The sequence below is a fragment of the Hypomesus nipponensis genome, chromosome 7, assembly GCF_054491055.1.
Source record: "Hypomesus nipponensis isolate SF chromosome 7, ASM5449105v1, whole genome shotgun sequence".
Classification (NCBI taxonomy): Eukaryota; Metazoa; Chordata; class Actinopteri; order Osmeriformes; family Osmeridae; genus Hypomesus; species Hypomesus nipponensis.
This window is the reverse complement of record NC_140367.1, coordinates 2,266,048-2,290,027: the sequence shown is the minus strand read 5'-3', so window position 1 is coordinate 2,290,027 and position 23,980 is coordinate 2,266,048. Positions and strand designations below refer to the sequence as shown.

Below are 23,980 nucleotides of genomic sequence, written 5' to 3'. Positions count from 1 at the left end.
GCCTCCTCTCTCGCTCTTCTGCTGCTCTTCTGGCTCCTTTCAGAACAATGGAGGGAAGAACACTTTCCTTTCAACGTCTCTACACAAAAACAAGTAGATTTAGTCTTTCTTCTTCTGTTTGTTTATGTGGAAATGGAACAGGAAATGGAACAGGAAATGGCAGAAGTGTGCTTCGGAGAATGGAAGACTTACTGTACACACACACACATACCTACTCACTCACACACACACACACACATCTACACACACACACACACACACACACACACACACCCAGAGAGCCTGTTTCATTATGTGATAAGAACACAAGCGACGGCCCATCAGGGTTTTCTGCTGCTCCTCTGCCCGTGGCGAATGAAAGAAGCACTGTGACCCTCATCAATATTGACGAGCTCATTGAGTCTGAGGAATGAAAAATGAACAGGACCTTGGAGAGAGCTTAGAGAGGGAGGGGGAGGGAGGGAGGGAGACAGAGGGAGAGAGAAGGGATGAAGAAAAGTCAGAAAGTATGCAAATGTACCACAAGGGCAACGCTCATCGGGAAAGAGAAATATTAATCAATCTCTTCCACACACTGCTGTGAAAGGCTGAGTTCTCAGTGTAAGCTCCTTCCCTCTCTCTCTCCTTTTCTCTCTCTGTCTGTCTCCCTCTCTTTCTCTCTCCACCTATTCTGTTCTTATGTTCCTTCTTATTTTACCCACAGCATGACAGTGTCAGAGTTAAGCTTACCCCCCTTACCCAAACACAAAGGATGCTCAGTTTCCTATTAAAACCTACGGAGGAAATACCCATTTCTCAGATTGTAATAGATTTATTCAATAAAAAGGACAAAACAAATAAGATAAGACCAGCTGCCACGCTACACCACCCCCTCCCCCCCATCGTCAGAACCCAGGGAGGATTTGAACCTCTGTCTCTGACGACCCTCTCCCTCAGTCCCCGGCACAAAGGACTGCTTAGCCCGTCTACTCGTCGCAATTTGACGGACAGAACCTTAAATCTCCTCTTTTCTTCACCACCACAAAGAAAGCCGTTTTAGAAGAGATGCCGTTGGGAGATTTCTCCTCAGCACACAATGAGACCTGTTTTATTTCAGCTGACAGTGTCAGGGACTACGATTATCTGGGCCCCATCGAACTACAGCTCCCATGGTCCAGCTTGCAGGCAGCATTGTGAGCTGCACCTGCCCTTGCCCAAGGTGGTCAGTAGAGGTTGTTTGGAGTGTTCTACCTCAGTGTTTACCTTGGAAGAGAGTGGGGAGCTAAATGTGAAAGTGGGAGCAAATTGGTCTCTTGAAACCCCACAGTGTCTCCACAGAAAGCAGCACTATTAAGCCTGTGTACTACAGCTGGACGCGTGTTTGTGTGTGGGTGTGTGAGTGAAGTCAAAAACAAAACAAAGAATTGACCCAGATGATGCGTCAGTGTGTGGTTGAGTGGGTCGGAACCCATGTCGGCTGGTCAGAGCGAGTAATAACTTGTGTGTTGTGATGAGACTGACTGCTTAGGACCCTCATAGCAATGCTCTCGATCGCACACACACACACACACACATTGGTACCTGTAGCTGCTTCAAGTAAAGACTGGATCTGACAAGGACAACGTTGCTTTATTGTTTTCGATACCATTGAAACTGAATGCCTAGAATGTCGTGAATGCGGTACAACAGCTCTGTTGGTTATGAGCTCTCCATCTCCAACGAAGGCTTTTTATACTAAAACTATTCATCTTCCTCTGTCTCTTCCTGTCCCTGTTGCTCTCCTCTCCCTGTCTCTCATTCACCTCAAACAACCTCTCTCCCCCCTCACTCTCTCCCTCCTGCCCTCTCTCTCTTTCTCCCTTCCTCTCTCTCTCTCCCTCCTGACCTCCCTTCCTCTCTCTCTCTCCCTCTCTACCTCCTGACCTTCCTCTCTCTCTTTCTTCCCCCTCCAGGCAGTACTATGAGATGCTGTACAACACAGCTGACGAGCTTCTGAACCTGGTGGTGGACCAGGGCGTGCGCTACACTGAGCTGGACTACATCCACTCCCTGAGCCTGTTGCAGCGCAGCCAGACTGGCGTGGGCGACCTGGGCACGCAGAACGTGCGCCTGCAGCGCCTCAAGGAGATCATCTGTGAGCAGGCCGCTATCAAGCAAGCCACCAAGGACAAGAAGATCACCACTGTCTGAGCGCGCAAGGGGGGGGGTAAGGGGGAGGCCAACCTGGCAACCCGACATCCCTGAGGTTGGGATGTTGTGAGAGGACTGATGGGTTTAGGAAGTACTGTTCTAGAGAGACCACAATTATAATGTATACACACTGGGGTTTGTTGTAAGGATTGGAAGAAAATGCATGACTGGAATATTTCATGAGCATATAGAAGTTACTAAAACATGGTTTTGAATAGTGAGAGAGGCTTTACTTATAGGGTGTCTGCAGCAGCTTGGTGCCACAAGGTTACATGCGTACAATACCTGCTGTGGGTAACTCATGATGACCGATACCAGTTTTCATATTAAATTGAGGCTCAATTGAATTCAATTGAGGCTCAAGTGAGTTCAATTGAAGCGCTTTGAGACAGATTATTCAATATGCTTTTTTTTCTATGTACACACACAGGGACACACACAAACACACACACACCCTCATGTTCATATTCAAACTAGTTCCTTCAACCATCACCTGTCAATCTCACCTGTGAAGATCACCTCCTCTCAAACCTTAACTTGGGCCTCGACTGATTTCATTTCCCTGTAACAGCGATCCACTGCTCTCCATAATTCCTCCTCTTTTCCCCCGGGCCTGCAGTAACAGGTGCCAGATTAGACTGACTGCAGAGGATCTCTCCTCCTGCATTCACCCTGTGCTGCTCCCCCAAGCAGCACAGAACCAAATTGGCTTCTGTTGTAGAAGAGTATATTTCTATGAGGTTTATTGTCACTTGGCACCTTTGCTCAACCCGAGAATAGGTGTGTCGTGTATGAAATATTCAGAGTTGCGTGGGCAGTGTAAAGGCTAGTGTCTCTGGGGTAGTGGGTCTACAGTTCAGACGTGTTCCAAAACAAGGTGTTGAGCCTGATATTGATGTGATTGTAAATCACTGCCTCCGTTTCTACTACAACTGCTAAAACTTTAATTTGGGGCCCTTTCCTAAAGCGAACTGGCACGCACAAGAGTCACAAATCATTCCCTCCCCACGTCCCAGGGTAGATTTAGCTCATTAACTCTGGAGAAAAGTACTTAACGAGAGAGGGAGAGGAGAGAGAGAGCGTCTTGTCGATGCGGAGGACCGGAGCGATTCGCCGCGCGGCACCATGGAATCCACCGGAACAATCCATCATACTGACGCCTGGGACCGGATCAATAGGAACCCAACAGAAGGCTGTTCGAGGGACCGCCCACGGTTCTGAAACAATAGCGGCTCTCGTTCTATCCTTACCTCTTAGAGAAGATGTTTTGACTTGAGGAGGAAAAAGAAGGGGCACAGGCAATGTCTCCTATAAACACTGGTTTTTTTTCACACACGTAATTTTCCAATCGTATGCGTGTGATATAGTGTTTGATTCTTTATTTCATGTCTCTTGTTGAACTTTAATTAGAATGTATTCTGTGTATCCATGTGTGACCTTCGATGAAGGTATGCTCATTCCTTCACTGTCTTATCTGAAATGCCATTCTCACGCAAATGCTTTGGATATCAGTCTGTCTGCAATTAATGAACGAAAGGCTGTTTGCCAATGTGCCCATTGATCTCGCTCAAATAATAAAGTATCAAATGTATTATGCCTTGAATGTGTGTGTGTTGTAGAATGAAGCTTGGCCTACATTTTCTTTAGCTGGTGTCTTGTGTGTGTGTGTGTGTGTGTGTGTGTGTGTGTGTGTGTGTGTGTGTGTGTGTGTGTGTGTGTGTGTGTGTGTGTGTGTGTGTGTGTGTGTTTTACCTTATCAGAACATCTTTCAACCTGAATAATGATTGGACAAAGGATCACACGAAGAATGAATCACTTTTGAATATCAAACATAAAACAAGACTTGTGAATGCAATCTGATGATTATGTTCAAGAGATTGATCCAGACAAAACGCTTGTTTCAACATCTGTCAACTTTAATGTGCTTGGGAACTACATTTCAGGCTGTGTTTTTCAAGGCCTATTAAAACATTGATAGTGCCTACTTTTTAATTTCAGTTCATTTTCTTTATCGGCTAGCAGCATAAATAATTATGAATCACCGCAGGGCTTGTCCTCTGAAAACCATATCCATCGGTTCGTCTATATGTCGTGTCGTCACTGTTGCCTAGAAACCCAGGCAACGCTCAGACTGAGCTAACATAGTAGCTCCCTAGCCTAGCTTTTGAGTGAAAAATGCTCGTTAAAAAGTTTCCATAAATGAAATACTTTATCCACATTCACGCGTTCTCAAGGTACGGTATTGTAAAAGAAACGTCTCTACCGTACTCGTGTTTTGTCACGTAGCTACTCACTATCCCCAGGGTAATTTACTGCAGCAGGAGAGCATGGGTGATGAGCAACAAGTTCCACAAACACCTGCCGTTCCCCAGACGTGTGCGGACAGCCTTTCGACCTCCGACGAAGCACAGATAGAGAAGATGAAGGTAAATAACACGAACAAGACGGAAAGTTTAAGATTGCGACACATGTTTTTCTGTCTGATCATAGCATTAGATTACATACAGTGCTGTAGTTAAACCAAACTATTGTCTTGTCAATAATTTTGTCTTGGCTACTATATTAGCAGCCTAGTTACATAAACAAAAGACATGCCAGTGGAAATATAAGGAAACGATAAAGCATGAAAAAGTGTAATATTTTGGCGTTGGTTTAGATATTTTGCATAATCTGTTGTTCAGCTTCACTGAATCAAGATGGGTGTTGTTTTGACGTTGTACAGAAAGATGGTGTTTTAACGGAGGAGCAGGTCGCCAGCTGTTTATCCAACCTCGGACACTCAGCTACTGGACTGCAGCACGTTTACCAGTTTCTGTCTATCCCAGTAAAAAATATGTATTCATTTCTAGATACTTTACATGAAAATGTATGTTCTCGTTACTGGTTTATCCACCGCCCTCCACAGCCTCAGTTATAGACATCTTAAGATCTTTGTTCATTAGTTATTAAAAGTTTTCTACAATAGTGTAGGTCACGAAATATAACTATAAGCTGTGTGGTTTACTCCCCACAGGGTCTGCATCTGAGTAATATTTCAATCTTATCCAATTACGTCTATCTTCAAAAGCTAGAAATCCCACACAACAACATCAAAGGTGAGTTCAGGAAAAAAACTTGTCGTTCTTGAAGTGATAAACTGTCTTACTTTCAAAAGTCCTGTGGTCAACAATGTTAACCTGAACCATCTGTGCCCAAAACTATTTCTATGGAAACGATGCCTACTTGTGTGGAGGTGCCTTCTCTTCCCCCTGTTTGCTCAACTCTCTTAATGTTTGTTGACCGGTAGATTTATCCTGTGTAAGCCACATGCCATACCTGATCATCCTTGATGCCTCCCACAACGAAATCTCCGACTTCTTTGGATTCCAGCCCCCAAAGAACCTCAAGGTGGGGCCTTGAGCTGACAGGATAAGACACAACTTGATTTGTGTTTTATCTGTTTTCTGTCAGGGGACATTCCCAGCTGTTAGTCACAGATTTCTTGCAGTTCAGCTGTAGTGCAATTTTACATGTTTACCAAGCATTTATTACTGTTCAATGACAATCATCTCACTGCATTAGTAAACATACTGTCTAATAGCGCTGGAACCTAGTTTGATTCTTACATGATGCCCTATGAGGTTCATTAGTGTATTAAAACTATTAATTCTATTAAATCTCTATTAAATCTATTTTCTACAGGAAGTCAATTTATCCCACAACCGGATGGTACTGATGAAGGATTTGTCTGCCTACTGTTCTCTCAGTAAACTAAAACTGGACTGTATCCTAAATCCATCAAATCACACACACAGACACATGCAACACACTGTAAACATGCATCTCTAAGACGATTTCAAGCAACCTTTCAGCTGTGAATAGGTTCCCTTCCTGAACCGGATCAGACAACTCTTTCAGTCAGATCCGCGGGCTGGGCCGATGCTCTGGTCTCACTCACCTCAGCCTGGCGCACAACAAGCTCTCCCACATCAGCGGCCTCAGTAACCTGCCCCTCAAAGAGCTCTGCTTGGTAAGGCACCAGAACCTGGCGACAACCTTGCTCTGTTATTTCCTTGTGTACAGCGTGATTGTGTACAGTCTGACTGTGTACAGCGTGACTGTGTACAGTCAGACTGTGTACAGCGTGACTGTGTACAGTGTGACTGTGTACAGTCTGACTGTGTACAGCGTGACTGTGTACAGTCTGACTGTGTACAGTGTGACTGTGTACAGTCTGACTGTGTACAGTGTGACTGTGTACAGCGTGACTGTGTATGACGTCACCGTCCTCATGATGTCATGTTTTTTTAAGATATTGTTCCCCTTTACCCAAAATCTGGTATTCATAAATACGTTTTTTTTTTTTTTTTTTTTTTTTTTTTATCAGACACATATTTTCTTTCTTCTTCCCCCCTTGAGGATGACAGCAGGGGTGTTTTTAAAGGTCTCCTTTCTCTCCTGGCTCATGTTAAATCCACAGACTTAATTGAGCCTCCATTTTTCAAAGAGAGCTAACCTTGGTCTCCAGTGTGAGAGCCACCATATGGCCATCAGCAGGTCTCCAGAAACACACTCTCTCTCTCTCTCTCTCTCTCTCTCTCTCTCCCCCTCTCTCTCTCATAGTTGTTGGTGTTATTCTTTATCAAAGTGATTTCTCATTGTCAGCCACCAACGGCCTGGCCGTGTCCTCCGCCTGCCTCCGCTCGTGTGTGTCAGTGTGTGTGTGTGTCAGTGTGTGTGTCAGTGTGTGTGTCAGTGTGTGTCTCACCTCTTCAAGCCTGCAAACACACACCTCACCTTCTACCCAGCATTTCTATCATGCAGCGCCCCCTCTCCTACCCAGGCCACCTCCCCAACAGTGTGCTCCTGTCACGCTCCTCTCCTCTCAGTCCATCACACCCAGGCCCCAGAGCTTCCAGGGCCCAGCGCGGTCACCATCCCCGCTGTCGACAGCCCTCTGCCAGGCAGCCTGACTCAGGAGGGCAGGGTGAGAAGAGCCAGGGGCCTGGATGACAGCTCGAGGAGGGGGAGGGGGCAAGAAGGGTACCCGCGACGCTGGAGGGAGCTGGGTAGAGGGGGAAGGGCGCCGCTCTTTACCGTGTTAGCATGCTGTGCTAGCATCTCGCCAGCTGCTCGGCTGTCAGTCCTCACCTGATAGGATGGAGCTGTGAGGAGCAGGCCTGCCAGTCACACTCGGAGGGCTTCCAGGCTGGGCGCCTGGCTGGGCGCTGCCGTGAAGACTCCCTGCAGATGGGGACTGGAAACACTCTGTTAACTTTGATTAACAGATAGCTGATGACGGCGCGTGTTTGTGCACGCGTGCGTTTGCGGCACACATCCATTGGGCTTAATCCTTTTTCTCTCCAGAGAGGCAATCAGATAACGAAGATTGAGAACATGGAGACGCTGAGGATCCTTCATGTTCTGGACCTGTCCTTCAACAAGATCCAGAGTCTCTCAGGGCTCCAGGACCTCATCCTGCTGGGATCAGTCAACCTGGAGGGAAACCTGGTAACTGGAATACATTACAAACATCAGTCCCAGGGGGCGTCGGTTTGTTTTGAAATGTGGGTGGAGCCCCAGCTTCATCATCCCTGGTCACACAAACCTACTTCCTCTCCTGCTGGGGTTATCCCTTGTGTTCTCTTCGGGTCATTCTGACCCATCAGTCATTGTGACCCATCAGTCATTGTGACCCATCAGTCATTGTGACCCACCGTCGTATTGCGACAACTTTACCGCATACAAAAACAAAGTGAAGCATTTTCCTGTAACCGTACGGCTGTCTCAGACCCCCCACATCGCAAAGGTTAAAAGAAAAGGCTTTTTATTTGTTTTTGTATTGGGTAAAAATGGGTAAACACAACAATGGTTCGTTGTGAACCTTTGGGTCATGTGACCAGAAGGCAGCACAAGGGGTTAAGCCACTTCCTGGGTGTCAGGTTACTGAGTTGAGAGTCCCAGCCGCGGTACAGTGTCACAGGAAGTGTGTGGCTCTCTACTCCTAGATCAGTGACATCAAGGAGGCCTCTCACCTTCACAGCCTGTACCTCCTGAGAGAGCTCAACCTCCGGAAGAACCCTGTTCAGGTACGGAATAGCACCTAGTACACAGTACACCTAGTACACAGTACACCTATTACATAGTCTACCTAGTACACCGTCTACCTAGTACGCAGTCTACCTAGTACACAGTACACCTAGTACACAGTACGCCTAGTACACAGTCTACCCAGTACACTTAGTACCCAGTACACTTAGTACCCAGTACACCTAGTACACAGTATGCCTAGTACACAGTATACCCAGTACACAGTCTACCTAACCCAACAGTGAGTACAAAGTCCTGGTTCTTCAGTCAGACTATCCTGACTGCTCTTCTCATGACAGGACCAGCCAGACTGCAGACTGGCCGTGATATTCCTTCTCCAACATCTGACCGGTCTGGACCAGCAGAAGGTCACAGCGGAGGAGAAGGTGTGTTCAGGATGGGCAGTATCAGTGAGGGTCCTGGGAGGTGCTGGGTGGCTGGAGGGTACTGAGGGTGTGTCCTGTCTCAGGTGTCGTCAGTGAACAGGTACGACCCCCCTCTGGAGGTGGTGGCAGCCAGAGATCACATGACCCACATGGTGTACCAGCTGATGCAGCCCCAGGTCCTCCACGACAGGTACAGCCGGACCACATGACGTAGACACCCACTCTGATTGGACCAGGGGTTTTCAAAACGGCAGCTCACAACCTAGAAAAGATGATGCCTAATCTTTCTCTCTTTATCTTTGTGTGTGTGTGTGTGTGTGTGTGTGTGTGTGTGTGTGAGTGTGTGGGCAGTACCCTTCCCAGTCTGGACTCTCCATACCCGATGCTGGTGCTGACTGGTCCCCAGGCTTGTGGAAAGAGGGAGCTGGCCCACAAGCTCTGCCTGGACTTCACTGACTTCTTCTCCTATGGGTCAGTCCACACCCTGCTGCTAGGACAGGACCACAGGCCACACACCACTCTGTTATCACTGTACTGTACTGTACTGTAGGCTGAAATACCCTGCAGTTATCACTGTACTGTACTGTCCTGTAGGCTGAAATACCCTGCAGTTATCACTGTACTGTACTGTAGGCTGAAATACCCTGCAGTTATCACTGTACTGTACTGTCCTGTAGGCTGAAATACCCTGCAGTTATCACTGTACTGTACTGTCCTGTAGGCTGAAATACCCTGCAGTTATCACTGTACTGTACTGTACTGTCCTGTAGGCTGAAATACCCTGCAGTTATCACTGTACTGTACTGTAGGCTGAAATACCCTGCAGTTATCACTGTACTGTACTGTAGGCTGAAATACCCTGCAGTTATCACTGTACTGTACTGTCCTGTAGGCTGTAATACCCTGCAGTTATCACTGTACTGTACTGTACTGTCCTGTAGGCTGAAATACCCTGCAGTTATCACTGTACTGTACTGTAGGCTGAAATACCCTGCAGTTATCACTGTACTGTACTGTACTGTAGGCTGAAATACCCTGCAGTTATCACTGTACTGTACTGTCCTGTAGGCTGAAATACCCTGCAGTTATCACTGTACTGTACTGTACTGTAGGCTGAAATACCCTGCAGTTATCACTGTACTGTACTGTCCTGTAGGCTGAAATACCCTGCAGTTATCACTGTACTGTACTGTCCTGTAGGCTGAAATACCCTGCAGTTATCACTGTACTGTACTGTAGGCTGAAATACCCTGCAGTTATCACTGTACTGTCCTGTCCTGTAGGCTGAAATACCCTGCAGTTATCACTGTACTGTACTGTACTGTCCTGTAGGCTGAAATACCCTGCAGTTATCACTGTCCTGTAGGCTGAAATACCCTGCAGTTATGACTGTACTGTCCTGTCCTGTAGGCTGAAATACCCTGCAGTTATCACTGTACTGTACTGTAGGCTGAAATACCCTGCAGTCTCTTCTCCTGTTCTTTCTTTGTCATGTTAGCTTGAGAACATTGATCTGGTCCTTTTTGTCCCTCAGAGCCTGCCATACCACCAGGGATCCCTACTTTGGGGAGGAAAATGGGAGTGACTACCACTTTGTGACAGAGGAGGTCTTCCAGAACATGGTTTACATGGTGGGTCAACTGACTCATCAGTGGGAAACGTTTAGAAAAAAAAGGTTTAAACGTTTTTTTCCAAAAAGGTTGAAAAACTTTTACTTTCACACACAACACGACACAAACACATTTCAATTTTTTCCAAAACCTTTTTTCAACCTTTTCTACTTGTTTTCAAAAATATTGTCACAAATAATTTGGTGAAATAACTTGAAACTTTGTGTATGTGTGAACAATATTTTGGAAGAATATGATAAAAAAGTACAGTATATGGTCCTTGGTATTGCATAGTGCATATGTATATGCACACACATACTATATGCACCATTCTCTTCCATTACCATGGGCAGTCCTCTTAAGTAATCGATCCAGGACCATATTAAACTGGCTTTTTGTCAATTTAGTATCACCATCTGTTTGACGTCAAGAATCCCAGATCCAGAAGGGCTTCCCAGATCCCTTGGGGGTCTGGGCAGGCTCCTGAAGCTGCTTCCCTGCCACCCCTCTCTGAGAGGGGTTACAGAGGGGCCTGTGGGGCTGGAGATGAAGGCCAAGGTGATTTAGAGATGAAGCCCTTTGATGTGGGATCATAACTGTCTGCTTCAGAGACAGGAAGAGGAAGTGTTCTCAGGCTAGGTTTACTGGCTTTTCTCCTCCTTCACTCCCTTACCCTCCTTCAATCCCTCCCTCCTCCTTCAATGCTTCCCTCCTCCCTCTTCCTCCTCTCCCCTCTCTTCCTCTCCTGCCTGCCTGCCTGCCTGCCTGCCTGCCTGCCTGCCTGCCTGCCTGCCTGCCTGCCTGCCTGCCTGCCTGCCTGCCTGCCTGCCTGCCTGCCTGCCTGCCTGCCTGCCTGCCTGCCTGCCTGCCTGCCTGCCTGCCTGCCTGCCTGCCTGCCTGCCTGCCTGCCTGCCTGCCTGCCTGCCTGCCTGCCTGCCTGCCTGCCTGCCTGCCTGCCTGCCTGCCTGCCTGCCTGCCTGCCTGCCTGCCTGCCTGCCTGCCTGCCTGCCTGCCTGCCTGCCTGCCTGCCTGCCTGCCTGCCTGCCTGCCTGCCTGCCTGCCTGCCTGCCTGCCTGCCTGCCTGCCTGCCTGCCTGCCTGCCTGCCTGCCTGCCTGCCTGCCTGCCTGCCTGCCTGCCTGCCTGCCTGCCTGCCTGCCTGCCTGCCTGCCTGCCTGCCTGCCTGCCTGCCTGCCTGCCTGCCTGCCTGCCTGCCTGCCTGCCTGCCTGCCTGCCTGCCTGCCTGCCTGCCTGCCTGCCTGCCTGCCTGCCTGACTGACTGCACTGCCACACCGTCTTCAGGGCCTGTGTCTGAGGCCTGGGTACGGCCTGATGGATGGCTGCACACTGCTTAAGCCAGGCCAGGTGTAGGTAGATGGGAGGTCAGAGGTCGTGTGTGATGCAGGAGGAAGGGAGAGGGGTCGGGAGTTCACTGGGCAGGTGGGGAAGTGGCTTGGTGGTTGATCTCCCTGGAACCCACCAGGGCCGTGTCACAAGGGAGCGCATCCATTTAGGAGATGGATGGAGCTCATAACTCTGGTGGGTGATGGATGTGCTGGTAATGGAGTTTGCGAACAACAGCTTTGAATAACACACTGTTCTTCTTCCTGCATTGGCTCCCTCTGATCCCTCCTTTCACTCTTCCTCCAGGGACAGTTCATCCAGACCATGCAGTATGGAGGGCACAGGTACGGCCTCTCTCGCGAGGCAGTTGAGGCTGTGGCCAGGGAAGGTCTGGCCTGCTGTGTGCATATGGAGCTGGAGGTAGGTGTGGCTCACACATACACACACAGACACTGAAATACACACCTATCAATCTATCGGGTCAGCGCTAGGCCTAGTAACCAAGTAAGTCTACCTTACTACTTTTTCTGTATACGTGTGTGGTGTATGTGTTGTGTGTGTGTGTGCTGGCAGGGTGTGTTCAGTCTGAAGAACAGCTACTTCGAGCCTCGCTACGTGCTCCTGATCCCCACAGACCAGGAGCGTTACTGCCTGCGTCTGAGGAGGCGAGCCCTCTACACCCAGACCCAGGTGGAGGCTGCCCTGGGCCGCGTCCACCTCTACGCCCGCGTCAGCAGGGAACGCCCAGGATTCTTCGACGACGTCATCCGCTGCGGTACGCCTTGGGGGGAGCGTGTTGGGGCGTCAGGGGGGGAGCGTGTTGGGGCGTCAGGGGGGAGCGTGTTGGGGCGTCAGGGGGAGCGTGTTGGGGCGTCAGGGGAGAGCGTGTTGGGGCGTCAGGGGGGAGCGTGCTGGGGCGTCAGGGGGGAGCGTGCTGGGGCGTCAGGGAGGAGCGTGCTGGGGCGTCAGGGGGGAGCGTGTTGGGGCATCAGGGGGGAGCGTGCTGGGGCGTCAGGGGGAGCGTGCTGGGGCGTCAGGGGGGAGCGTGTTGGGGCGTCAGGGGGGAGCGTGTTGGGGCATCAGGGGGGAGCGTGTTGGGGCGTCAGGGGGGAGCGTGCTGGGGCGTCAGGGGGGAGCGTGTTGGGGCGTCAGGGGGAGCGTGCTGGGGCGTCAGGGGGGAGCGTGCTGGGGCGTCAGGGGAGAGCGTGTTGGGGCATTTTTCAAAGGGTCTTTTTCAGGCGTTTTTCATGCTCTGGTGTGATGGGTCTCCTTTCATTCATTGCGGGATGTTTTGAACATCCTCATCTTGGCTGTGTGAGGTGTCCAGAGGAGGTGGAGTCCTCGTGCTGGGTCTGATGGAGCTGAGGTGAAGGAGGAGTGTCGCCAGGATGCAACAGCTGGACATGGATTGAAACACTACAAGTCTCTAATGAAGGAATGCATTAAGACCTCATTAAGAAAGGAACAGAGGTGTTTATCATTCCCTTCATGAAGGCTCCCGGACGCGAAGCCATGTTGCTAATGAACTCAAATTACTGCCAGAGTGTGTAACTTATCATATTAATGCACTGTTAGACCGCACATCATTAAAGCGGTGCCTTTTCTTCTCATCTCATCCACTCAGCAAGATTCTTCTCACATCTCACCGTGCTCATACTGATCCTGACAAGTGAACGCACGCTGAAGAGCATGCATGGGAAAGTCGACAAAATAGTTGGTAGGATTTCATATGTTTGGGTTGTGGGTGTGTGAGAGTTCATGTGTGTGTGTGTGTCTGTGCAGATGACCCAGCCGAGGCCTATGCCTCTCTGAAGCAGGTGGTGAGACAGTACCTGGGCCTCGACCAGGCAGGAGGAGACCGCAGCAGCAGCACTCCAGACACCAGCACAGGTGAGTCTGCAGCGTGTGTGTGTGTTAGTCGATCACGCCCTCAAACACCACTTGATCGACCGTGTATCTGTGAGTCAGAGCTATCGAGGGAGGAGGTTCCAGTGAAGGAGAGGAGCCGACCTCCATCCAGCCCTGCAGAGGCCAGCCTCCCCTCCAGCCCTGCAGAGGCCGGCCTCCCCTCCAGCCCCGGTCCAGCCCCAGAGCCGTCTGAGGCCGGCTGCAGGACCTACCTCAGCAAGGTCCAGGCCCAGCTCACCCCCCTCAAGACCCCTGCTGTGAGTCACGCTGCATCCTGCTCTCTCCCACAGAACATCTAGGGGTTACTGGGGGGTTTGTTTACTCTAGGTGCTACTCTATTACCCCTGAAATTACACTTACATCTACATTACATTTAGTCATTTAGCAGACGCTCTTATCCAGAGCGACTTACAGTAAGTACAGGGACATTCCCTCCGAGGCATCGATCCGGCAACCTTCTGATTACTAGCCTGACTCCCTCACTGCTCAGCCATCTGACTCCACTTAAATGAATGTGTATCCTCCTTTCCTCCTCTCCTCTCTCCCTCCTCTCCTTTCCTCCTCTCCTCCCTCCCTCCTTCCGTCCCTCCCTCCCTCCTGTCCTCTCCTCCCTCCTTCCCTCCTTCCCTCCTGTCCTCTCCTCCTTCCCTCCCTCCCTCCTCTCCTCCTCTCCTCCCTCCCTCCCTCCCTCCTGTCCTCTCCTCCCTCCATCCCTCCCTCCCTCCCTCCCTCCCTCCATCCTCTCCTCCTCTCCTCCCCCAGGAGCAGTCTTCTCTCCAGCGCAGGCAGCAGCTGGTCAGAGAGGCTCTGAAGGGGAGGAGTCCTGAAGCGTACACCCAGCTTTTCAAGAGGTACACACACACACACTTATACACACGCACACACACCTGATTGTGTTTGGAGAGAGCTCTCAATCAGAGTCAGTCCAGAGAACTGTACTGAAGTGCGTGTTTAGCAAGAGTCTTGCTGCCTGGGTTTGACCCTGAGACTCAAGTGGCAGGGCTCAAGGTGATGAGGTGAGGGGTGTGTGTGTGTGTTACTGTCGGCCACCAACAGATGGCGCTAGAAAGACCTAACTCTTCCAGAGAGGCAGCAGTCCTCTGTTCTCTAAACCGCCCCTAACGACAGTTTTCCATCACCAGTGATCTTTCCTGATCACCGCTCCAGCTCTTGTGGAGGTCTGGTTTGGTGACAGAAGAGTGGGGCTGTGTAACCAAACCTGTCAGAGGCTCAGATAGTGAAGGTACTGTGTGTGTGTGTGTGTGTGTGTGTGTGTGTGTGGGACTCAGGTCTGCCCAGACTGCTCCTTCATCGTTGACCTCCCAGAGCCAGGATCCTGCCCTGTCACCCTCCAGGATCCCCCCTCACAACCAGCCGGAAGACAAGTACACACACACACACCTACACCGACACACACACACTTACACCGACACACTCACATACACACACTCTCACACACGTACACACTCTCACACATACACACATTCTCACACACACACAGTACTTATTGGTATTCGCTGTGGGTTCTTGTGAGTTTGAGAGCATATGTTCAGAGTTCTCTTTTACTGTGTAGTCAGTCAACCGCTCCTAGCCATATGGGTACAAGCACATACACACATACGCACACACACATACACACACGCATGCACCCATACACACATTATGTTTTTGATTTATAACTTCCACCACTCATGTTTCTCCAGTGCACATAGTCAAACTCAAGCAATTGATTAAGAAGTTTCGTTTACCTCTGTGAATTCTATGAATAACAAGTCAGTTAGTGATTTAATTACCCATTCCCTAGGAAATATAATGCGTTTTTCTGTTTAGCGCATTTTATATTTACTGAATAATACACATGATTTGACAAAACATTTGTGATTTTTTTTTCTTGTGAATTTCCAAAATATGTATCAGTCTGGGTCATTAGGCAGGGAATGTTCCAGATTGATATGAATTAAATACAACCCCTTCCTTGGATAATCCAGTCTAAACCAGGCTGGCCAGACAAGGTGACCTGTAAGATATGTAAATGAGCTGTCACAGTAAAGTCCAGCTCAGTCTGATCAACACAGCCTGGTGCAGCTCGCCCACGACACCACACGAAGAAGGAGGGATGCTATTTTGAGGCAAAAATAAATAAATACAATCAAGTTTATTAAGAGTAAGACTTTTCTAAGAGTAACTTGCTTTATTTGATAGTAGGTAGTTTTTTTGTATCAAAGTTTGCACTAAGCACCAGGGACAAGGTACAGGTGCTCTATGTAGTGACGCCATGGTGGTATAGTTGATCCATGTTGTTTGTTAAGGGTCTCTATGTGCACTCATTCCTGTCAGGCCCAATTCTGTTCAGCCCTCCCCTCCCTCCGCCAGCGCCCTTGTTCAGAACACGTTCCCGCAGCCACAAGCCCACTCGTCAGAGACGTGCTTTAACCTGCCTCTCTCTCTCTCTCTCTCTCTCTCTCTCTCTCTCTCTCTCTGTCTCTCTCTCTCTCTCTCTCTCTCTCTCTCTCTCTCTCTCTCTCTCTCTCTCTCTGTCTGTCTGACGGGGCTGTCAGGAGTGTGTCGTAGTGCTGGTGGCTCGGTTTCCATCTTCGTCTCCCACTGTGGAATAGTTTCCTGACAGTGCCAGTGATGGCAGGGTGGGGCTGGATCAGGCCTGGATCAGGGCTGGATCAGGGGGCAGACAGCTCTCTGGGGCTGGGCCAGCAGGGCTGCAAGGCTGGCTGTGACTCTGACGAACTGTCAGCCAGCTCCACTCTCTCGCTGGAGACTGTCTGAGCGTTCTGGCTCTCACTTCTTCTACCTGTTCAAACTGCCGCTAGCACTCCTTCTAACCCTTCTCCCTCTTCTCTCTGTCTTTTTCCCTCCCTCCCTCCTTCCTCCCCCTCCCTCCTCTCCTCCCTCCCCCTCCTCTCTTCCCTCCTCCCCCTCCCTCCTCCTCCCTCCTCTCCTCCCTCCTCCCCCTCCCTCCTCCTCCCTCCCTCCTCTCCTCTCCTCCCTCCTCCCCCCTCCCTCCTCCCTCCTCTCCTCCCTCCTCTCCTCCCTCCTCCCCCTCCCTCCTCCTCCCTCCTCCTCCCTCCCTCCTCCCTCCTCTCCTCCCTCCTCCCCCTCCCTCCTCCTCCCTCCCTCCTCCCTCCTCTCCTCCCTCCTCCCCCTCCTCTGCCCCTTCCAGTTCAGACGAATCCCGTGCCAGTTCGGCCCTTTCTATACCCAGCTCAGCAGGGGCATCATCCAAGACTGCCGGCCCAGCAGGGGGCTCAGAGCTGGGCTCAGAAGCCCACGTAGAGCCCCTGGATGCCACCTCTCTGGAACACACCCTGGAGACACTCCAAGGTCAGTCCCTGCTACCCTCATCCTCTTCTCGTCCATCATCCGGGGCAACCGGACAAGGGGGGGGGGGGTTGGATGTGACTTGTTGGATGTGGGTCGAGTCTCCTAGCGACCGTACCTCCTGAACCAGAGATGGTGTGGTTTCTCCAGACCAGGTGGAGAGCAGCCACATCCCGGATGCCCCCCGGCCAGCCTCCGGCCTCCTCTCTCCTGCTGTCACCCCCTCGTCCGGGCGCCCGGGCTCCAACGCCAGACCCGTCCTGCCCCCCATCCCCCCAGGGCGCAAGACCCCCAGCCCAAGCTCCGCCACCCTCCCCGACCTTGGACCCAGACCCTGAGAGCCAGGAGAAGCCAGCACAGAGAAACGAGGCCCAAGGAGAGAACCCTAAGCTGGGGTCAAGTATAGAGAGACAGTGTGGAGCCATGGAAAGACATATATTCAGTAAAACTATATTCACCCTACTTCAGCAAAGTACCTACGTCATGAAATCCTTCATTAAAACTTGTGAAAATGAGCAAAATTGTCTTCAAGTTTAAATACTCTCACAGGACTCTGGGAAAGATGTTACCCCAAATGCACACTCACTCCATCAGTCCTGCTTTAGTGCATGGGCTGTGTCTTCTGACTCTGTTACAGCAGGTGACAGTAGCTCAACAACATCCTCGCCAAGGAGACATGATCACCATAAATAAAGCTGATTACAGTCAAATGAGAGCAGCAATTGGAGATGTCTCTCCATGTCTTGACATGATTTATGTGTCGGCTGGAGAGAGACGGGGAATAGAGGGGGCTGGTGGATCGCTGTGTGTGTGTGTGTGTGCGTGTGCGTGTGTGTGTGTGTATCACTGATTACTATGGCTTTAAATACAGGTACTGTTTGTGTCATTATCATTGCAGACAGCTTGTCTTCTGTAGAAGGTCTGTCTCTAACTGTTCAAGAATCCTTTCAGTTGTGCAGTGCAGCCGTCATGGTTACAGTGATGGTGTGCAGCGTGTGTCAGTGAGCAGCAAACACACCGGGCCTCCCTCCTCCAGCCATCGACAGGGACCAAGACTACCTTCATCAGGATCAGATTAGTGAGGCTCTGCAGGACTCACCCCCAGCCCTGGCTGTTTAGGTACTACTGAGCGGCTGTTTGAAGGGGCGTGTGTGTGTGTGTGTGTGTGTGTGTGTGTGTGTGTGTGTGTGCTTACAGGACATGCGTGTGCATGAGCCTCTGTGTACATGCATGTGCTTGTAGGAGTGTTTCATTGTGTGTGTGTGTGTGTGTGGCACACCCTCACACCTGGCCATCCATCAGTTTCTCTCCCTCTCAACCTGCAGATGTTGCAACTGCCTCATAACTCAGGGGCCGTTCAAGGCGGCTCCACGATGCCTCGGGCCGCCTCAGAAAGACCGTCCTCACACCTCCTCACCCCAGACCCCAGCCCCCCAGACTGTACCCCCCTCCTCACCCCAGCCCCCCAGACTGTACCCCCCCTCCTCACCCCAGCCCCCCAGACTGTACCCCCCCTCCTCACCCCAGCCCCCCAGACTGTACCCCCCCTCCTCACCCCAGACCCCAGCCCCCCAGACTGTACCCCCCCTCCTCACCCCAGACCCCAGCCCCCCAGACTGTACCCTCCTCCTCACCCCAGCCCCCCCAGACTGTACCCCCCTCCTCACCCCAGCCCCCCCAGACTGTACCCCCCTCCTCACCCCAGCCCCCCCAGACTGTACCCCCCCTCCTCACCCCAGCCCCCCCAGACTGTACCCCCCTCCTCACCCCAGACCCCAGCCCCCCCAGACTGTACCCCCCTCCTCACCCCAGCCCCCCCAGACTGTACCCCCCTCCTCACCCCAGCCCCCCCAGACTGTACCCCCTCCTCACCCCAGCCCCCCCAGACTGTACCCCCCTCCTCACCCCAGCCCCCCCAGACTGTACCCCCCCTCCTCACCCCAGCCCCCCCAGACTGAACCCCCCCCCTCCATAGACTACTCCTAAAGCCTTGTGCAGTCTTCAGTGTATGGATACCTCCTATCATGTCTCTGTCTGTGACTACAGAGCTCTTTCTGTGTCAGTGCTGGTCAGTCTATTTGACTGTGTGTCAGTGCTGGTCAGTGTATCTGAGACATATCCAACTGCATATAACCTTCTCGTCCAACTGAATAGAGATTTTGGGGTTTTAACTACAAACACGTTTGCAGCCTGTTTCCAGCGGCTGGTGAGAAGGTCTCTATCATCGCTAACCTTCGACAGGAGCTGAAAGAGAAACATGTCGCAGTCCTTCATCTCACCATAACTCCAAAAGACAGGGTAGCTTTTCATAGCTGAATAGAAAGCCATTCTTTTCACAGCTTGGAAGAACTGTTTTGGAGAAATATGTGGGAGAAGATCTTAAATTTTAAAAGTGAAGGCGGAAGAGACGTTAAATCAAATCATATTTGATCACTTTATTGTGTCTGAGGGAAGAAGAAAAAAACGCTCTTTGCTCACTTGCGAAAGAAAGCCTTGACTAAAATCTGAGATGAAAAGAAATCCAAGTGACCAATCAGAGCTGTCCTCTGTGACCAGGTCAGGTACGCTCAAGTCTCTCCCGAGGGCCATGTAGAGCCAGAAGGCTTCTGACCAGGTGGTCATAGTCACCACAAGACCTCATAACCTGCCATGACACTTCAAAGGCCTGACTCAGGTTTCACTGAGAGCATCTTTATAGCTACTCTGACAGATTTGTACCTGGTCCTAGGTCACATGATCCGGTGAGACAAGAAGAGGTTATGAATGATCTGTTAGAGAGGACATACATCTTACAGTGACGCCTGGACACACACACTCTCCCATTCATGCAAACACACACACACAGTAACAAACACACACACAAAGTAACAAACACACATCTTTGTCTTTGGAAAACTGGTTTATACGGATTAAATCTCCTTCAAGGCAAATTCTTGACACAAAACTTTACTGTACCTTTCCCACACGCTGATACTGGAAAACCCACAAAGTTTTACGTGACAAGCAGTTCACGACAGCTAGAAGCACCAATAAAGAAGAAGAAGAACTTTGTTCGGGCTCCCCTGAGACATGCCCTTTTTCTCAGACACAAAAAGGTCAAAGGTCAGCTCTGCCATCCGTAGGAAATGACAGAACGGTAGTCAAGGTGACGGGCTCAAACATCAGACACTGGATCAACGACCGTTGACCTTCAGGCCCCCAACACCAACAGCTTGTACTTCATCTGCAAGCTGTCTGCTTGGATAAAAGTTACTAGTCTGTTTACTTGAACATTACTTTTGAAAGATGACCTGAGAAGGTTGACCTATAAACTTTTGGTTGACAGTTTAAGGGACCATGGGAATCGTCGTGTTTTTTGTGTGAGTTACATTGTCCATAATGCAGTACAGCTTCAACGCAGAACCTCCAGTTCACTGATCCTACTGCTGCTGTTTCTTAGAGCAGCAGAAAACACAGTCTGACCAGGAACCCAAAATAGACATTCAGCTAAACGTCACTTCAGTGTTTTGATGTTGCTTTTGTGGAAACAGTAAAGGCTGTGTGTTTGCTTGGCAGGAAGTGTAGGTCACAGGAGGGATATAACGAGACTGGAACTGCATTCATCTTAGCTTTTACACACACACACATTCACACACGCCCAAATCAACTCTGCAGCGTGGTTACGGCCAGACAGCCGGTAACCATGGCTACGGCACTCCGCGCTGCTCCTGCCGTTGCCTACCCTACGTGGGAGAAGCAGAGGGAGAGAGAGAGAGGGGGGGGGGGAGAGAAGGGGGGGGAGAGGGAGAGAGAGTGGGGGAAGAGAGAGAGGGGGAGAGAGGGGGAAAGAGAGAGAGGGAGAGAAAGGGGGGGGAGAGAGAAAAAGAGAGGGGGAGAGAGAGAGAGAGAGAGAGGGGTTGAGATGAACAGAGCGATCTGAACACTTGGCTCCTCACCATGTTCTCCTGGACGTAAATTAATTCCCTGTCAACTCCCTCAAATAAAGTTTCTGTCCAATTAAGAGATGCTGTGTGTCCTGCTCTCTGCCTTCCCCCTCCAGAAATGATCTCTCCCTGCTTAGTTTCTCTTTACTCTGCTGTCACTCTTTCTCCTTCTGTTCCTCTCTTCTTTGTCTCTGCCTACTTCTCTTCTCTCTTTCCTTCTCTTCCCCTCTCTCCCTCTCCTCTCCCTCCCTCTCTCTTGCCTGTATGTGTGTTGTGCCTCTGGTAATTAAAGATTCAGTTTGAATAATTGGGCTCTGATGGTGTAATCACCCTGCTGGATTGTCCCTGGCTGCTTAACACCACATTCAGAGACACATTTTATATTTATACACACACATACTGTCCATACAGGAGATGGTTGCATAAATGGAGCTTTCAAAACAATAAGTCTTCAACATGTTTCCAGTTAAATCTTTCTTTTTTTAGCATCGTCATGGGTTTTTCTGGTATATCTCTTGGGTTTGGACAGCACAGTATAAGGGAGGTACTGAATGACTGCTCTGAGGAATGGGAAACAGGCTGCCGCTCTCTGATGCACACCAGACCCACACATGGATGAGCACATCTGGTCGTTGGGTCTAAATCTTCTGTGAAGCTGCGATAAAAATTGCTGCCGTTTTACAGTAGCGTTTGATTTCAGATAGATGGACTGTGAATGTCTCCCACTCAACCTACACCCCCCCCAGCACAAACACACACACATTACACCCCCCCCAGCACAAACACACACACATTACACCCCCCCCAGCACACAAAGAATAAAAATATGTTTTAAGACGAGACTTAAATGTCTCGGTGGTGGGGGATGACCTGATAAACGTTGTCAGTTTATTCCACCGAGTAGGGGCTCCAGCAAAGAAAAGGCACGATCACCTTTTGTTTTCCTCCAAGTCTGTGGAATGGCTAAAAGGGACTGGTTTGATGATCTAAGAGGCCTGGAAGTGTGATACAGCATAAGAAGATCTGAGATATACAACGGAAACAATCCATGTCAAGCTTTAAAAACAAGTAACAACACCCTCAAATCTGTTCTATATTTGACTGGCAACCCAGTGAAGAGGGCATGATATTTCATGTAGAAATGCTGCTTCACAAACTACTTCAAGTATTCCATAGATTACCTTAACTACAGGGGGGGGTGTAGTGTCCTCAGCCTCCCTGGGAAGGTCTATTCAGGGGTCCTGGAGAGGAGGGTCCGCCGGATTGTCGAACCTCGGATTCAGGAGGAGCAATGTGGTTTTCGTCCTGGCCGTGGAACAGTGGACCAGCTCTATACCCTCCGCGGAGTCCTGGAGGGTACATGGGAGTTCGCCCAACCAGTCTACACATGTTTTGTGGATTTGGAAAAGGCGTTCGACCGTGTCCCTCGGGGGCTCATGTGGGGGGTGCTCCGAGAGTACGGGGTACCGGATTCCCTGATCGGGGCTGTCCGGTCCCTGTACGACCGGTGCCAGAGTTTGGTCCGCATTGCCGGTAGTAAGTCGAACTTGTTTCCGGTGAGGGTTGGACTCCGCCAGGGCTGCCCTATGTCACCGATTCTGTTCATTACCTATATGGACAGGATTTCTAGGCGCAGCCAGGGTGTTGAGGGGGTCCGGTTTGGTGACCTCAGGATCGGGTCGCTGCTTTTTGCAGATGATGTGGTCCTGTTGGCTTCATCGGGCCGTGACCTTCAGCTCTCACTGGAGCGGTTCGCAACCGAATGTGAAGCGGCTGGGATGCGAATCAGCACCTCCAAATCTGAGGCCATGGTTATCGACCGGAAAAGGGTGGAGTGCCATCTCCGGGTCGGGGAGGAGATCCTGAACCAAGTGGAGGAGTTCAAGTATCTCGGGGTCTTGTTCACGAGTGAGGGAAGAATGGAGCGCGAGGTCGACAGGCGGATCGGTGCGGCGTCCGCAGTGATGCGGGCTCTGCATCGGTCCGTCGTGGTGAAGAAGGAGCTGAGTCGAAAGGCGAAGCTCTCTATTTACCAGTCGATCTACGTTCCTACCCTCACCTATGGTCACGAACTATGGGTAGTGACCGAAAGAACGAGATCGCGAATACAAGCGGCCGAAATGAGCTTCCTCCGCAGGGTGTCCGGGCTCTCCCTTAGAGATAGGGTGAGAAGCTCGGTCATCCGGGAGGGGCTCAGAGTAGAACCGCTGCTCCTCCGCGTCGAGAGGAGCCAGCTGAGGTGGCTCGGGCATCTGATTAGGATGCCTCCTGGACGCCTCCCTGGTGAGGTGTTCCGGGCACGTCCCACTGGGAAGAGGCCCCGGGGAAGACCCAGGACACGCTGGAGGGACTATGTCACTCGGCTGGCCTGGGAACGCCTCGGGGTCCCCCAGGAAGAGGTGGTGGAAGTGGCCGGGGAGAGGGAAGCCTGGGCCTCCCTGCTTAGGTCGTTGCCCCCGCGACCCGATCCCCGGACAAGCGGAAGATGACGAGACGAGACCTTAACTACATACAGTATGTATAATTCAGAATATATATTGTGACATTTCAGTAATTACTACTTCTTGAATCAACACTTGAACTGAACCCTTGTTACTTATCATAAAACATACCGTCACAAACTTGAGCTTCTCTGGTACGCTGAACCGTTCATTGTAAACATCCATCCATCCGCACCTGTAGACACCCTGTCATGTCTTATTTAACTTCCTGACTCCTCCTCCATCTCTCTTGTTGTCTTTTCTGGGTCCCCAAGGCGATGCTCAAGTGTAGACATGTCTTCACGTGCCTCATGGGGACTCTATACTGCCCCCTCCAGGTTGGGCTGAACTGGTTTGGAAATGCCTGGAGCCAAAGTTTGTAGGTAATGCAATTTAGTGTATGTGTTCGTCTCACTTCCGATCTTACTTGTCATTTGTCCAGGGTGTTTCACGTGTGGGTGAACTTGTTTTGATGGCGTGTTCACAGGACTGTGTTGTAGAGGTTTTCCTCCCAGCTGTCGTGGTCCCTATCTGTATCCCGATCTAAGGCATGTCACCTTTGACCTTTCCTCTTCTCCCTGGCCTTCCCACTTGACCTTCTGACCTCCTGATGTCAACACAGCATCCTCTCCTCACCCCACTGGTGTGATATTTTCTTTCGTTTGTTTGTCTCTTTCTTTTCTCTCTCTCACGAGTCTTGGTGAACCAGATTAGCTGAGGGATCTATGTCTTTGTTCTGCCGTAGAAACTGACCTTTATC

The 23,980-nt window shown here is 50.6% G+C and overlaps 2 protein-coding genes across 3 annotated transcripts in view; both read left to right on the top strand.

The window, feature by feature from the left end:
• exoc4 (exocyst complex component 4) overlaps positions 1-3,760 on the top strand; it is an 87,421-nt gene extending 83,661 nt beyond the window's left edge. The window contains exon 20 of the mRNA XM_084701089.1: positions 1,932-3,760. Coding sequence (XP_084557215.1) covers positions 1,932-2,169 — 238 coding nt within the window. The 3' untranslated portion in view covers positions 2,170-3,760. The remainder of the gene's footprint in view (positions 1-1,931) is intronic.
• A 517-nt stretch (positions 3,761-4,277) lies between these two features.
• lrguk (leucine-rich repeats and guanylate kinase domain containing) lies at positions 4,278-17,338 on the top strand. Of its 2 annotated transcripts, XM_084701090.1 has the most exons (21): positions 4,278-4,403; positions 4,488-4,595; positions 4,892-4,993; positions 5,183-5,264; positions 5,456-5,556; positions 5,851-5,932; positions 6,054-6,178; positions 7,516-7,659; positions 8,157-8,237; positions 8,538-8,624; positions 8,708-8,814; positions 8,976-9,095; positions 10,159-10,255; positions 11,883-11,996; positions 12,150-12,351; positions 13,359-13,466; positions 13,545-13,741; positions 14,247-14,335; positions 14,774-14,869; positions 16,660-16,820; positions 16,968-17,338. In XM_084701090.1, the coding sequence occupies exons 2-21, from the start codon at positions 4,497-4,499 to the stop codon at positions 17,153-17,155; spliced, it is 2,382 nt and encodes a 793-aa protein (XP_084557216.1). In that variant the 5' UTR covers positions 4,278-4,403; positions 4,488-4,496; the 3' UTR covers positions 17,156-17,338. The 2 variants fall into 2 exon arrangements, 1 of the variants encoding a protein (XP_084557216.1); XR_014762417.1 differs by lacking the exons at positions 14,774-14,869; positions 16,968-17,338 and adding an exon at positions 14,627-14,727 and having other exon boundaries at positions 16,660-16,780.
• The last annotated feature ends 6,642 nt before the right edge of the window (positions 17,339-23,980 follow it).